The sequence below is a fragment of the Ascidiella aspersa genome, chromosome 4 (genome assembly GCF_963924565.1).
Source record: "Ascidiella aspersa chromosome 4, kaAscAspe10.2, whole genome shotgun sequence".
In the NCBI taxonomy this organism is placed as follows: domain Eukaryota; kingdom Metazoa; phylum Chordata; class Ascidiacea; order Phlebobranchia; family Ascidiidae; genus Ascidiella; species Ascidiella aspersa.
In genome coordinates, this window is record NC_139450.1 from 4,455,183 (window position 1) to 4,472,544 (window position 17,362).

At 36.1% G+C, this 17,362-nt stretch overlaps 1 protein-coding gene across 1 annotated transcript; it reads left to right on the forward strand.

Moving 5' to 3' along the window:
• Window positions 1-1,314: 1,314 nt before the first annotated feature.
• On the forward strand, window positions 1,315-17,149 carry LOC146146747 (N-acetylneuraminate (7)9-O-acetyltransferase-like). Its single transcript, XM_083386650.1, has 19 exons — window positions 1,315-1,573; window positions 2,430-2,526; window positions 3,014-3,134; window positions 3,446-3,484; window positions 3,825-3,887; window positions 4,129-4,170; window positions 4,582-4,711; window positions 5,376-5,596; window positions 6,527-6,651; window positions 7,532-7,720; window positions 9,235-9,433; window positions 10,210-10,329; window positions 11,389-11,560; window positions 12,374-12,495; window positions 13,061-13,215; window positions 13,798-13,888; window positions 14,304-14,381; window positions 14,906-14,998; window positions 15,657-17,149. The coding sequence occupies exons 1-19, from the start codon at window positions 1,333-1,335 to the stop codon at window positions 15,948-15,950; spliced, it is 2,592 nt and encodes an 863-aa protein (XP_083242776.1). The 5' UTR covers window positions 1,315-1,332; the 3' UTR covers window positions 15,951-17,149.
• Window positions 17,150-17,362: the final 213 nt, after the last annotated feature.

The following is a 17,362-nucleotide window of genomic DNA, read 5'->3' on the forward strand; positions in this document are numbered from 1 at the left end:
GGTCGAAGCCTGACGTCTGACTTTGGGAGTAGGCTCATTTTTACCCAACTCTGCAGCCCTGGTGGAGTGTAACACTTGGTCAGTAACTGGGTCTTAATAGTACAGAGTAGAATGTGTGGGTGCGAGCCACAATAAAATAATATTTATTCGAACAAACGATAAACGGTTAAACCGATGGTTCTCAACCTTTTTTCTTTCGTGGCCCATTTACGCTGCAAAAAAAATTCTGTGGCCCAATAGTTTTATAAAAGAAAAAAACAAAAAAAAGGTTTAGAACAAAACACAGCAGAACATATTTCAAAACAGATCATTTATTCAACCGTGCATTAGTGTAATACTTAAGGCTTAACAATAAATTTACATTCCTTTTTTATTCCACCCCAAGCCATTATTTCCTGTAATTAAATATAGTGATACTAATGAAACCAAATCTAGCATTTTTTAAATTGGTCTGTGGCCCACCTTAAATGTTCTTATGGCCCACCAGTGAGCCATGGCCCACTGGTTGAGAACCGCTGGGTTAAACAGTACTTACTGACGTACTTTCGCACTTACTTAGTTAAAATAGTCAAAAAGTATGTGAAAACGGACTCGTGTCTAAATTGTCAAAGCGGCGGCGGGCCGGAGGAATTACATCGGCGGACCGGATCCGGCCCGCGGGCCGTAGGTTGCCGACCCCTGGTTTAAAGAATACACACAGCAGGCTGACGAGGAGACGACACAATTTACCAGACTTTTTTTATTGAATGGCCAGGAAGTGAACCAATTATAGTTCCTAAGTCCAAACTGCTACGACTGTAACACTTGGCCAGTAACTGGGTCTTAATAGTACGGTACGGGGTATAGAGTGGAACACTTGGTCAGTAAGTAGGTCTTATAATAGTACGTGGTATAGAGAACACTTGGCCGGTAACCGGATCTTAATAGACTAGCACTAGTCAATAGAACACTTTGTCGGTAACAATGGGTGTTCAACTGTTCATAGTAGGGAGTAGAATGTAAACTTGAGCTTTCCAGTTTTAATAATAATTTAACAATTTATTTCGTGAAGAACTTGACTCACGTTATTTAGCAAATGACCTGACTGAGAATTTTTTTCTAAGGTTCTCAAAAATAAACTGGCAATATCATGTCATCGCGTTGGATGTCAGTTAATACGAACCTTTCGATAAAATCTTACCTTTTGTATAAAAAAAGGTTTGCTCGACACGGTCTAAAAACATTTAAAAACCAATCAGCCATACGGCTTATTTTCTCCTTGGTAACCTGACGTGTTATTCGAAAATTGTGCAGTGAAGAAGAAAAAATTAAAACAGTGTTTTAAAAAAGTTTATGACAAATAGCGATTTAACGAATTTTCGAAGGCTTTCCGTGGCCTATCGCAGAGGTAGACTCTTGTCCCTGGTCAGAAAAACTTTTACAAATCGCTTCACGGTCGATGGAATGGGAAACGATTTGACTATGCCTTTCTCATCGGTTCAAAAAGTCGTCAACATTTCAACTGTCAAGAAACTAGTTTTTCCAATCGTCGTATGTCTCCTTATTGTGGATGGAATCCGTTACATAGACACAGGTGTGTTTCAGTTATGCCAGCTGTCTTATATTCACAAAATACCTATAATCACCCTTTTCATTTGAACTGCAAATTAAATGGTTGCCACATCAAGTTTTAGGAAATTAATTAGGACGAGTCTAGAATCCTACCACAGTTTTGTCCGGGGTTTATATTGCTTATATTATTTGGGTTTGGGTGCGTTCGGTTGGGTCAAGTATTATTATTAGATTTATTCTTTCATATTTATTTCTGATTCTAGAGGAGCGTTCATTTTTAAAAATAAATTTCTGCGCATACCTGGATAAGTAAATTGCACATAAAAGATTTGGAAATTTATACTTAGGTTTGGCCGTTAAGTTGTTAAATAACTAACTTACGTTATGCATAAAACCATGATTGTACACCTTTGAAGCTGCACAACCAGGATTTCAAGAAAAAGTGCTATGAAATGCAGACTGGGATATGTTTATGGTTGCTATATAGTGAATTCGGGGCCTGTCTAGAATCCTATCACTTTTTTTTACAGTAACAAAACGAGTTTTCAAAGTTGAAATTATGCGAAATAAATAAATAAATATGGGAGAATCGCAACCTAATCCCAATAATGTTGGCAACCCCCCCCGCCCCCCACGAAAATATGGTAGGATTCTAGACCAGCGCCACAAAATCTGCCGTTTTATGCAACCATGTGTCATCTGAGAGTGAAGTTTTTGCAATCCTAAGGCTTAAATGTTATTTAATATTGCAATCTTGACCAGATAATTTTTTTATTATTGCCAAACAAACTTTAAAAGACTACTAATTACTGTTTTACCTCCAAACTAAACGTAATTGACCGAATCAAAAAGAAGTTATTAACTTGTTATATTTGCAGGTGGTCAAACGTGTAGGAGATTGTTGGAAGGGGGAAGTTTAATAGACACAGATTTCTGGCAACCGGCCGGATGCATGCTTCACCACTACAAGCAAAAGTTTGTGACAGTTTTTGATGCACAACATTTTTTACAAGATCAGCATTACTTTTGCTGTACAAAAATTTAGACTCTTTCGATATCGCGCAGCTGTAATCAAGTTACTGCTAAAACTTCTGCAACTGTATACAAGTACTGGCCAAAACTTTAAGTGCAACCGTATTTGTATAACTTTTAGTTTTTATGGCTTAATTCACAGTAATTTTCCAAGAAATCGGGTCCGCTAGGTGCCTGATAGGGGCTTTTGGCAAAACTTTCCAATCTGTACTTCACCCACATTCATAAATAAGAAAAAAATATTAATTTACTTTTAACCTCGTGTAAGCTAAATTTAAGCAATTAAACAATTGACTTATAACATTTCTAAGATGTTAAATTGAAAGTACATTATTGAATTAAATTATAGCAAAACTGTGAATTTTATTCTTTTCACATTCTATATTGAAAGAAAATATTTTGCAAATAAATCTTTGGTGATGTTTTACAGAGACTTGAAAACCTGTTTGAGCTTGCAGAGAGTTGCGTTTGTTGGAGATTCAAGAGTCCGGGCTCTTTTTTATTCATTTGTCAATGCTGTTTCTACCGACACAAAACTGGAAGGCAAAATGGTAAAAAAGTGCATTACTTTTATGTATGCTTCCTAAATGATAAATGCAATACAGTTTAAATAGGTGTTCATTCATCTCTCTTTATTTCTGGATAAAAATAATGTCAATATTTACCTAGAAATGTTACAATTTAAATAAAAAAGTTTGATTAATATATGACCTCTTTAGGCATTTTTTTTTATTTCTAAGCAATATGTTTGCAAGACACACAGATACATACAGTATGTTTACGTTACCACACAAACCTTGCTATTCTCATGGCTGTCGATGCATACAGGAAATGCTTAAACTAATTTCTGTTGTTTTTTCAGCACTCAGACATTTCCTTTGAGCGGGACAACATCAATGCGGTTAGTTAAATGGCTGTTTATAACAATGACCTAGTTTTGCATTTTACCGGTTACAATATCATTGTATGCACTGCCTTACCATATTTAAAGCACTTGTTTAAAAATAATTTTCAATTTGATAATTTATGCTGCTTTTATATCAATAAATTCTGGTTAAAACATGTAACAACATTTAATGTCATTCCTATTACTGTTTCAAGCATTATTAGCCATTATTCTAAACATAATTTTTTGTTTTTAAATTTGACCGGTTTTATGTAAAAAATGCTGTTAAAAACACATCACTATATTTCTTACTGCATTGCGTTTTACCCTGTTATGCAGTTTACCTGTTTTATAGAACTTTTATTGGATGCCGGAAGCAAATTTGTCTTCCATTAACGTTTACAAGAAGTGGATTCAGGTCGGTTCACATTTTCTGTCTCCACAATTGCTATTTTTTTACTTAATAACAGTTTTTGTTTAAGATAGTTTTATGTGTTCTTTTCAAACTTAGAACTTTGCTAAAGTATTTTTTTGTAATTATTTATTTCTGAACAACTGGGGATCAGATGTAAACTGTGAGATTAGAAGAATAAGTTTTTTTTTTAATTTTATGTGGTAAAGTTCTATTCCAGGAAGTAAAACATTTACTTTTTGTTTAGGAGGACTCTCATCCCCAAGTTATTATTCAATCAATGGCAACAGTAAGTATTTTTAAATTTTATATATAATTAAAGTTCATTTAGGTACACTATGTATGGACCTGTATTGTAGTTTTGTATATAAATACACATCAAAGCCAAATAGGTTGAGTAAATCAATTTTATCTTTAGTAAGAAATTTTGACATGTCCAAATACGCAAGCAGTCAAGTAAATTACAACCATATTAAGTAAGACCTTCCAACTGTTATAATTATACAAGTATGTATCAAAACGTTTTCCTGAAAATGATGTCAATATGCTCAACCTATTTGACTAATCATATTAAAATTAAACTATTTTTTCATCACTTTTTAATGATGATGCTAAACAAGAAAGCTGTAATCTTGACAAGTCTTTACAATACCTTGAGGAATATCAACTATGCTGCTGTACATTTATACCTTTACTTTAGCACACTATAAAAAGGACAAATGGTTCCGACGAAGGATTGGAAGAATACAAGACCAACATCACGAATCTCCTTCCATATATGACAGAGTTGGTGGAAAAAAAGAGAACAAACATATATTGGATGTTGCAAGGTAACATCTTATTGTTTGTACAGGCAAGAAGTTTTCAAATGTTTGGTAACCGCATTTTGAGAGGCCTCAGCTATTTTAAGCATGTAAAAAAAATAAAAAATAATTTTAAACGACCGTTGCAAGCATTTAATTGGACGGTTTTTGTCCATATAAAAAACACTGTGTATCGGTAATATCAAATTCTGTATTAATCCCTTTCTAAAGCTTTCTAACAGCAGCAATCGTATATTGAAGGCCATAAAATAATTCTTGCCTAAACTAATTTCACCTAGTGTGCCAAATAATTGCTACTTAATATTGTGAAAAAACTTAATTTCATGTTAAAAAAAACTTAATTTTACGTCCGGGAATTTCAAAAAAACAAAACAAAAACATGTTAATACCTAAATGTAGTAGCAGAAGAACATATACTAACATAAAAAATACGGAAATTAAGAGACATCAAACCCAAATCTTTTTCTTTCACTTAAATTTCTATATTGGTTTTCCATAATTATTCCACTTTTGACTTTCATTAATATTTCCACTGTTTGATTTTCATATTGGTAATATATATATATTATGTTTAATTTAGAACAAATGTATCGGCTAGCACAAAAATGTTTCTACTTAACTTTTAAAAAGTATGTCATTCTCTTACTTAAACACTAATTAAAAAATCCAGAACCCGTTGTGTACAATGCACTGCACGAGGCACGAAGAGCAATCACAAACGCACAACTTTCATTGTACAACGACGTACTTCTGACCCTACTTTACGACAATAACGGTGTGCCGACCTACCAAGGAATAATGCCCATGTCGTCTAACATGGATGTCGCTTCACAATCTGATCTCTCCAACACGGAAGACGGGCTGCATTTGCCTTGGCAGGTTTTAACAATTGTAAGTTAATTTTTGTTGGTGCAAAAACAAGTAAATACGCGAAAAACTATTATCTGCCCTGCGTGACTGCAAATCATAGTCTGGTACAGTGCATTTTACATTTTCTTGCACAGGGTTCTTAAAAACACCGAGGTCGTGAGTTCGAATCTCACCTTAGGCTGTTTACCCCTTGGCTTGTTTGTTTAGAAATCCTTGAAAGGCCAACTTATTTCAGTTCACTTTCAATAGCTCATATTTCGAATGTTTGACATTACTTTTTGGCCTAAGCCTAAGATAAGCTATTAAATAAACATTGCTATTCAACAGGCAACGGTGCTATGGCCGTTTCTCGACCAGCTCATCTCTGAGCCTGTGTAACTTAGTTGGTAGAGCAACGGTTCAGGTATTACTAAGGTCGTGAGTTCAAACCTCACCACAGGCTGGTTTAACAAACAGAATGTAGCAGGCAACAGTGCTATGGTTGTTTCTCGACCAGCTCCTCTCTGAGCCTGTGTAACTTAGTTGGTAAAGCGACGGTCGCGGTATGGCAAGTGTCGTGAGTTCGAACCTCACCACAGGCTAGTTGTTTTTCTAGCCTGGCCTTGCTTGCACTATAGCTTGGTATATTTCCTCTGATTTAGACTAACCTACTTATACAGAGTGAGCCAAAAGTAGGCTTACAGTTATAAAAAATCGGGTTTGGGTCTAAAAGTGAATTTATTATTTTGGGGTTCTTCTCATATACCTTGTTCTTTAAACCACCCCCAAAAAAGAAATTCTTTGGTATCAGATCAGGTGAACGTGGTGGCCATTCAATGCTACCTCTTCTTCCAAGCCAACGCTGTGGAATAATTGTTGACCCACCCTGTATTTTTGTAGTTTAAATTATAATAGCAAGTCTAACGAAATCAATTCTCTCCGATGTCTAAATCTTTGCAAACTTATATTCAGGTCACAGATCTAATATTCAACTTGATCTGCAACGATTTAATGAAGCCCATTGATGGTTCTTGTTGCCAGAAATCTCCACCGATTACAATCTTACAAGTTACAACCTTCGCTGTTGGCGTGGCATGGTAAGAACTGGGGATTTGAATGAATCATTTCACTTTATTTTTATTAGATACTTACTGAATTAAGGGTTATAGGTATGTGAATGAAAACACTTCGTTTTGTCTAATTGCATGCATTGTGAACATTTAAAATTTACAAAAATGTGTGTGTAACTCGCCCGTGTTAAACGTCAAAGACTTGTTGTTGTTTCGTGTGAGCTAAGATTTACAAAAACTGATGGTAGATTATTGCGTAAATCGCTTTTAAAACACACTTGCGAATTAAACAAGCCCATTGCACCAAAAACGCATCGAAAATAGAACAAAAGGTAAAAAACGCAATAAAAATCAGAAAAACAATTTCATATGAAAAAACAATTAATTAAGACGGAAATTTGCTGTATTTTTTGGCGAGTGTTATTTCGTCCGGGCTATTGCCGAAAAGTTTTACAGTTTTACATCAGTGCTCTTCATCCTTTTTCGGTTTGGTGAACCCTTAAAGTTGTTGTGACGAACTCAGGCACCCTGTTTACTTTTAAGGTAAACTGAGGTAAAACAGGATATAAAAAATCATTATTCATATCAATATCATGATGTCAATTAAACCGAGCGGAGGTGCCGAAGTTTTGCACATTGTCGGTGAGAGTGCGATTATGGCTACAAGTTGCTTGGGAGTACTATTGTATGTCATAAAACAACATTCAAACAAATTTTAGAGAAAAACAGCATTCAAACAAACTTAAAACGTCAAATATTTAATGGTTCACTAAAAGTTTGTGATGCACCCTTGTATACCTTTTCGTACTGATGCACCCCATGCAGATTTTGGTGCACACCGGTTGAAGAGCACTGTTCTACTTAACTTTTATTTACCATCATCTAACCTATACCTGTTTTCGAGCAGTATTCTCGGATTCTTTGCTTCCAAGTTGTTGTACCGGGGCAGCAGAAAGCCAGAGGTCCCCGTAGACCCCGAAAAAGCCCCAGCGAGCCCCAAAAGCGCCGACGAGACCCCTCAAAAGCGCACCAAAGAAATTCTGTCGGCCGCTTCTAGAATGTTCCTCATACTTCTCTACTTCTACTTGTGCGACCGGTAAGTTATTTGTGATAATTGAAAAACATAGATCCTTAACCATTGTTGCCAAAAAGCAGGGCTGCGGAGTCAGTTAAAAATACCCCGAGTCCGACTTCGGCTAAATGTGCGATTTTGTCGAAACCCGAGACCGTCTCTGACCTACAGCTTGTATTTCACTTGTGGATATTCAGCAATCCGCTCGTAGGGATGTCAAAAAAAAATCGTAATTATATTTCTACAACAATTTACGCCAAAACGTTCACAAAAATCGACATGTTTTTCCGTTTTTTTTTGGAAACGTTTCGGCAATAGCCCATGCCATTTTCAGTGTAAGTATATTGAAGTAAAACTTTTGAAACTACAAATATATACTTTTCTATGAAATGGAGCCCTGTTTTTATTTTCCCAAATAAAATAAATAGGACCAGTTAAGAAACTCGGCCAAAATTGTACTTTAGGTGGCATCGTTTTTAAAAGAACCCGAAGGAGGAAATAATACTTTATCACGAAGCAGTCTCACCAGTTTCCGTATTAAGATAATTTCTCATAATATCACAGGAAATACGTTGTTTTCTAAATAGACAAAGGGTGAAAGTTTTTGTTATCCTCATATGCGAAACTTGTTTATAATGGGCTAGTTTTTTTAAACTATTATTCCCCATGTTATTTCAAAATAATATTTTAATGTATGGGTTTGGAGGCCTCATACTCTTATGTAGCACTTTCCTTTTATATAACGTGCGCAAATACTTAACCTTAAGCATTATGAAAATAGGCCCACAACGGTTTTGCTAAATTGTCTCATTAGTGAAATGCTAATAGCCTACTATTTATTTTATTTTTTACGTTTTACTAACAGACCTAACTATTATTGTATGTGCTTGCGTTGGCCACGGGGACTGTTTCGTTCAGGCATAATTTCATCTACCAGAATATTTATTCAAACCCTGTAAAACTGGTAATGCGATAATTAGCGTATTTTCAAACACTTTTGTTTTATTTTCCACCAGAACGGATATCTTGATAAAAGCGAACATTTTCCACCAAAACAACCATTTAAATTGTCGTATTTCCAAACAGTCTTACCGTGTAGCTCAGTGGTTCTCAACTGAGGTGCCGCGACGCCCTGGTGTGTCATTTCTAATGATTTTTGCTCAATTGGTAAGCTTCTTTAAACAAGTATTTGTGTACGATTAGAGACCACTATATCAAATGACAATTTCCTACATATTTTAAGTTGATTCGCGTTGTTCCAGTTCCATTTATAGTGACATTTCTGTAAAAGTACTCAACGAAAATTTCAGTCGGGGTGCCGAAAATCTATTTATTATTTTTGAGGGATGCAGTAAGCCAAAAAAGGTCGAGAATCACTAGTATAACTTATCATTTCTTTCATATATTTCCCACCAGAACCGACATCTTGATGAAAGCGAACATTTTCCACAAAACAAACCTTCGAAGCTTTTAAATTGGCGTATTCCCAAACAGTCTTACCCTACAGCTAATGATTTTTTTCATATATTCCCCACCAGAACGGACATCTTGATGAAAGCGAACAAACGTTACACTCACATCCGCTTTTTCGTGCCACTTCTTTACATCTCACTTCTGGGAATATTCTGCATCGATCAGACCAAGCACGTGAGCCTGCTCAACCGTGACCAGACCGACGAGTGGAAGGGATGGATGCAGCTCATCATACTCATTTATCACGTCACCGGAGCGTCATCGGTGCGTAATTTGGGCCTTGATGACGTAGTTATGACGTCATTTTTGAAAATTAAAATTGGCCAAAGTTTTTGGGAAATTTTTTTTTAAAGTTAATGGTCCGTTATGGCCGAGAGATGCCCGATAATATCGGATCGGAGCCGATACCTGATGGTAGGATAGGGGCTTTATTTATTCTAAATGTATTTTGTTGTATTTTAATTTTTTAAAGAATTTAATAAAGTGACATAAATATAGTTATGTTAAATGATCAAAACCATTAGTAATTAGGTATAACCTTAAGAGTTGAGATTGCCTCTAGGACTAGTCGAGCTCATACCGTATTTGTTTGTTTAAGTAATTTCTTTGCACTAAGTGACTAAACCTATCCTGTTAGATAATGTATTTTATTCAAATAAATGTAAAGTAAAAACTCAACATATTGAGTAGGACCCTGTCGTGCTTTATTAACTACACGTAAATTCATCGTTTCCTAAACGGACGCGCTTATCCTGTGTATTCTACTGCTTTGCGTTTTGTCATATCCTGATTGAGTAGACTTAAATTGAAAGCCTGAGAATAACTAAACTAAACAGTTATTACTGTATTAACCTCCTGTGTATACGTATAGAACGTCCCCATATACATCAAAATACTGAGAAATATATACTGTTCAGCCAGGTATGGGTGTATTAATCTCTTGTGTATACTTCTAGAACGTTCCAATATATATGAAAATTCTAAGAAATGTATATGGTTCAGTCAGTTATTAGTGTATTAACCCCTGCGTATACTTCTAGAATGTTCCAATCTACATGCATATTCGTCTCCTGGTGGCAATGTACCTCTTCATGACTGGATACGGACATTTCTCATACTTCTGGAACAAGGGAGATTTTAGTCTGCATCGTGTCTACGCCGTGAGTGAACTGGGGTTAAAGTACGTGGGGTCAATGACCTAGGGTAGTTGCGTTAGGCGGCCAGTGTTAGGTTAACTGTTGTGTATAGGAAATGACTTTTAATAAGCTGTTTTTGGGGTCATTGACCTTTGGATAAACTGAGGGTAATTGACCCTGAGCTGTTGAGTGTATATGCATAATGACCTTGCATTAACTATTTTGTGGGGTCAATGACCTTAAAGGTACAAAAATCCTTAGTTGTTGTCTGCTAGAACCTAAAATTTATCTTTATCAAAACAATTAAATTGATATATTTAAAAGTCCACGCGATACAAAGACAAGCAAAGGTTTTACAGTGTGATTTTCGGTGTAATATTTAATACGTAAGCTGTAATCGTCAAAAAGCAGATCAGAAGGGCTAGATTAGTGTTTCTTAATCAGGTGAATGGTTCACCCCAGGGTTAATAAAATTTTTGCAGGGGTGAACCAACTAAAATGAGTGAATATTCCGGGTGTTCAACCTGTTCAGTGAACAGGTGAAAATTTCCATAAACGAAATCAATTCTATTTTTTTCACAAGGGTGAATGAAATCTGAAGATAGATGCTAGGGGCGAACAAAGCTAAAAAAGTTGAAGAAGCACTGGGCTTAATAACAGTTGTTAAACACTCATGTGTGTGTATCTTTCATCGAATAATGCTATGGTGCTGTAGAGTGTAGATCCTCTTCAATATGAAGTTGCTTGTACTAACAGAATGTAACAAGCATTCGCGGTATGGTTGTTTCTCGACTCGCTCCTCTCTGAGCCTGTGTAGCTCAGTTGGTCCCTGTAAGACCGAGGTCGTGTGTTCGAACCTCACCACAGGCCAGTTGTTTTTCCAGCCTGTTTTGCTTGCATCATTGATCGACAGATTCGGTCAGTCCGCGACGGCTTTTTTTTTGAGTATTTTTGTCATTATTACATTTTGATGTAAGTAGTTAAAACAACTAAATATAAACTGCACAGATGCAATCCTCACACACCTGGCGTTTCCTACAAACTGACAAACTCTCTTGACCGTTATTTATTTATTTATCCTAGGTTCTATTCCGTCTTAATTTTCTAACCATCTGTTTGTGCGTGGTGATGGACCGGCCTTACCAGTTCTACTACTTTGTACCTCTCTGTTCATTCTGGTACTTAGTCCTTTACTTTGCGATGGCCATGTGGCCACGGGCTCACGTGAAACCTGGCCCTAAGGCGGTTAAAGCAGGTTTGAAAACTGTTTTGATTATTATTATTATGGAACCGGTTTTATTGACTTATTTAATTTTTTATGGTAATTGATTGAATTTGATATTTTCTCTGATATAGACATTTTTTTAAAGCTATTTTTTTGTAAATTGTTTTTGTTTCAATTTCTTGGTAATATATTAAATTTTGTCCCAGAAAAGTTGCTTAAATAAAAGAGTTGATATATAGTTGACAAGTTATATTGCTATTTTTCACCGACTAGTATATCTTTAATAGGGTTTAACTATGTTATTCGTCAGATACACGCCTTAAATAGAATTGCACATAAGTTGTCTGTCATTGTATTAGATCTCACATTGCGAAACATTTTACCATGGTTTTGAATAAAGTTTTTATTGATATTATTGGCGACAATTGCGCTCATGCAAATTAATACTAACTTATTGTGAATATATTACCATTTTGTTTCCTGTTAATTGGATTAACTGTAATTTATCATTTTAACAGCTTAGTTCCGTGGTTATTAACCGGGTTGCCGCGGCACTTTAGGGCCTAGGCTGCCATTTTTAACGCTCAAGTTTTTAGGATTTCAATGTTTGCTCTATTGGTAAACAATGTTTTGTGTACAATAAAAGCAAAAAAATATTTTTTTAACCTTGTGGCACAGTTAATGCGCTGTTTCAATCTCGTTTATTGTAACGTTACAGTTAAGAGCAAAGTTGCCGCGAACTATTTATAATTTCTGTAGGGTACCGCAAGCCAAAAAAGGTTGCGAAACACTGGCTTAGTTCGCCCAAAAAAAGCATTTTAACGTTTTCTTTTTTACCGGCAGATGGCGCCACAGAGCTGAATGAGGTTGTTAAGAACGGAATGAGTCTAAAATCTCCATTTGTCGTCATGTCAATCAAAATCGCGGCGCTGTTCGTCGGAATCGTCCTGCTTTTTCTCTCACAGGTGAACAGTCGCGATTTATTTAAAGCTGTCAATTGGCGGAAAGTAATTTGTTTCAAACAAAGCAACACACCTATACAGTGCCGTAAACAAATTTAGATTTCCAACAAAAAATGACTCTTTTGATTAAAACGTCAGATATTTGTACTGCCAAGCATAAGGCTCAAATGCATTTTTCCAAACATAACCACGAAAGCCTTCTTTTAACACTGGTAAAAGCTATTATAATTCACAGAGAATAAAAAAGATTCCAGTTAATCCCGTTTCACAAAGTAACTAAATATTAAATAAAGTCAAAACTTTAAAATACAGTAAAATTCGTCTGTAGTTTAAAAAAGTTAGCTTTAAAACGTTTTCACAATAATCTCGTTTCCCAAAGTTGGAAAATATTAACAAAAATCCAATAAATAATTAAAGCACCCACGGCCTTAAATATTTACCAGGAAATCATAAAGTGTCATTTCTGATTCGATATTAATGCCACAACGACCTAAACCTCAATTCCACTTCCCAAAACCGGCCAATATCTGATAGTGGCCTCAAAAATTAACTCTAAAACGTTGTCTAGGAAATTTTCGAGTCTCTGTTCTCGTGGTGGCCGTTGCTTCGGTTGTTCGAGCTTTCCGCGGGTTCAGTGAGGGAATGGTGGTTCAGGTGCCAACTGGATCGCTTCGCCATGCTGCACGGCGCAGTATTCTGCTTTATTTACCTGCTACTGAAGAGGTAATGCACCGTTTTCACAATATCTTTAAATGCTTTTGAATTGATTTGCATACCAAAGTTTTTAATAATCCCATGATTTTAAAAAATCTTTAAATGTTTTGGTGTGCAGCTAAAGTTATGCGTTTAGTAAGTGCCGCAGTAAAACCAACTTTTAAACTGTTTTTTCCGTATTATGTTTAAAACATGTCAGGACCTGTCAGGTGTTCCAATTTAAGTCTATAAAAAGTTTTCATTTTTTTTTTTATTATAAGTTTTTGAATTTAAGTGTGTGGCAACCCTTGTAATGGACACGACTGCTGTTTGTTTTTAAGAAACTTATGTTTCAAGACAAAATATTCTGCGTTGGATCGCAAATCTGTATCGATTTGCCTAGTATGGGACGCGTACCGATACTGCCACTTGGAATCGGGTGTCGGCTCCGATCCGATATTATCGGACATCCCTAGTTGGGACTCCAACAGCCTTTTTTGCTCTTCCAATTCGATTAGCTTAGCCAAGGGTGTGTGGTTTAGCTCCTAAATCGTGGCGTTAAACTTTGTCAGTAAAGTATACGTGTTTTATTTATTGTTTCATGTATTTCAGGTTGTCAGCGATGGACGACACGAAGCAAGGTTGTCTCTTCTCAACCAGAGCATCGCTTTTCGCCGTCACCATTTCAATCGGCCTCATATTCGTGAGTTTTATATTTTTATGTTGGTTAAATTTTTTAGTACTTGCTTTATTTTGTGTGCTTACGGAAGAATAGAGATTATGGATATATAATATGGTACAATTTTTACCTTTATTTTTGCGCACAAAGGCTGAAAGTTTCAATTGGGCCTTATTTAAAAATTTAAAGCCCGTGTAAAAAGGGAACTTTACCGGATAGCTGCGTTCAAGTTGTGAAAACTGTCCAGCTAAGCCTTTATGTGTATCATGTTTTGGTTTGGTGTTTAACTTATCTAACGTTCCATTCTACGCAGAGCTACACTTTCTGAAAAAGCGCAAAAACCTCAGTAAAAAATGGAACTTGTACTACTTTAAAAGTCGTTATGTAAAACAAGTTGGTATGGTGTTTTAGTTTACTAACAGTTCTTATCATTACGCAGAGCTACACTTTCTGGGCTCTCCACTGTACATTCAAGCAGGCGTGTAATCTCGTGCACTCGTACGCCGCTTTCTTGCCTGTAAGTTGCTCTTCAGTATATCAGTACATGGCTTACCGTAGAACAAGCGTTATAACACAAGGCCCGTAAGAAAATTCTTTGCGGCCTACAACGAAGTTTTAAGTAATCAATACTTATAGGGTGCAGTTGACTCGATGTACCTTACGGTCTTTCACTGCATCCTGGAACAAACAACTGTAATTTTCTTTGTAACTTTGTACTGTGTTCTAGTTGTTTCGGTTCCAAAAAAATAAAATCTATCTTATAGGTAGCGTTGAGGTGTCTTAATGCCCTCTCATCCACCATTGCAATGGTAATCCAATCCAGGAAAGTTCCAGGCTTTTAAGAGCATGAACTTTTCAGGAGGACATTTTTTTTCAAACACCACATAATTAGATTAGGGAGCAGAAAACATATTAACCTTCACTTACTTTTAAACTTGTAAAAATTTCTCATTATTTTCCACGATCTTTAGTGTTGGCTAAGTTATGTTAGTCATTTACCCAAAAATGTTTCGTCAACACACATTTACATTATTTCTTCAGATATCGTCGTTCATTTTAATTCGTAACATCCCGGGATATCTCAGATCTGGATACAGCTCCTTCTTTGCATGGTTTGGGAAGATTTCACTAGAGGTTAGTAAGAATTGACTGCTGGAGAATATTATGTTACCGGTATATGTCTAAAGTCAAAGCCCATACAGAAGTAGGTATCATTTTGAACGTTTCGCATAACTCTTTATTTATTTTCACATCTGTATACGTACTTTTGTATGGACTTAAATATTATTACTGCGTCTTACTACAGCCTTCAACCATCATGCTTCAATGTCTAAAATAGTTTTATCTTCGCTCTTCAAGCAACATTTGCTGCTAAAGAATCCTCGCTATTTATAGGTTTAATATCCAAGCAGAGTTGACACATATTTTTATGAAATGAATCCAAAGCCCTTTTAAAGATAATTTATAGGTTTTAAACCACTTAAAAGAGTACTAATGTCATGGTTAACAATAACTAGCAGGTAAAAAAATTTGACAACGGTACTTCATAAACATAAAATAAGTTGCACTTAAAATAAATTTAAAGACTGTTTGGCCACCCTTCCTAGCAAGTGCATTGTCGATGCGATTGTTTATATTTTTTATCTTAAAACCTAGCCCTTACCAAAGTGTTTCGACACTTTTCGTCAAGCTTTTGATTATCCACTTACACAAAAATGTTTTTTTAATAAATTTCAACCTAAAAGTTTTCTTACATTTTTTTAGCTTTTTAATGTTTACGAATCTTTTTCAGCTTTTCATCGGCCAATACCACATATGGCTTGCGGCCGACACAAAGGGCGTCCTAGTTCTGACGTCACCGTACTGGCCTTCGCTGAACCTTCTCCTAAGCACCGTAGTGTTTGTTTGTGTCGCGCACGAAATCAACTCACTAACCTCCGTGTTCGTCAAGTACGCCGTCGGTGGGCCACGGGAAAGCCCCAAGACAAAAACCTTTCGCTTTCTGGCCACTTTGGCCGTCCTGACCACGTTGGCCATGCTTAACGATATGACGCGGGCGCCGTCTGGCCATAGTGGAACCAACTGAACCGTTGTTTTGTTGTGGTAGGTTGTCAGCCCAGGGCTGTTTATTTGGTGATTTTTCACCAAATTGTTGTGGAAGGAGTTTTAACGAGGTTTGGACGCCGAACAAAAACATAAAAAGTACATTCGCGAGAAAAAAAACACGTTAAACCGGTTATGGGCAGTATTAGAACATTAATGAGGCATCCGTCCCTCAACAATACTGATTTACAGAAAAATAAGGTTTTCGAACAAAAGGATGAGTGTTCTTTGTGACTCAAAGAAACTCAGCCAAACAAACTTTTTGGGGAGTGTTACTAAATATTAGTTCCCCTTGCACGAACCTTTAAATACCTAAATTGTGAGAAAAAGAAGATACTTCGTTCCTGAAAAATCAACATTGACACGAACCACATTCAATGCAAGGCCTAGTAAAATATGTTTTCTGGTTCATATGGAAAGTCACAACGATTATTAGCTTCCCTGGTACCAACTTCAGAATACTGAAGCCATGCAAATTTGGGGAAATATTGCGTTCTTGAATCAAATCCAATTGGCACTACTTTGACACAAGGCCACAGTCAATGCAAGACCTGGAAAAACATACACAAGACGTTTGCCCTATTTATTCAGTGTATACTGTATGGCGACTGTTCCAGTTAACTGGTCGATATTTGCGTTTATGACAACTGCAGCGTTTTTTGATTTATGTTTTACCCATAGTCAAACATTATTTTTGTTCCTCCGTTATTTTAGCTTTTTTTCGCGCAGACAATTTATTGAGCCCTAAGAAGCAATGGCACGATTTTAATGTTTGCATATAATTTCTGACTGTGATTTTGCTTGGTGCCTATTTTAGCGCGTTCTGTTCATTTTAAGTTTTATTTTTTACTTTGGATTGAAATCAACCGACCCAGATGTAAAATATTGTGCTAGGTTGATAAAATGTGCACTTTTGGTAATTTTGTGCGTCTTTCTTTGCTGACAATTTCATTCTTCCGACGCAGTTTTTTGCACAAAATCGCTAAAATTTTACTGCATTCTCATTTAAATTACCTTTGTCGAAAGGTGCGTCGTTTTAGGCCTGCGAAGTTCACAAATTTATTTATTTTGCCTGTTTAGCATAGGCGATGTAATGTAGGAGTATTTAAACCTTGGAATCTCCTTTCCCTATTTAAAAATGTTGATGGAGTCGCACTCGATGCAAAAGTGACTATTTACGACAAAATTTTTTTTTTTTTTGGGCCACGCATCATCTAACGCAGTGGTCGGCAACATTTTTTTTGTTGCGGCCCAAAGTACTCATACGTAAAACCACTACGAAACAGTTGCGGATTCAGGATATTTGATTTGAAGGTACGGCGCCTTGATGCCCAAAACAGTGCCATGCCATAATGTAAAACATACTATAAAAGAAAAAAATTTCGTTTACATATA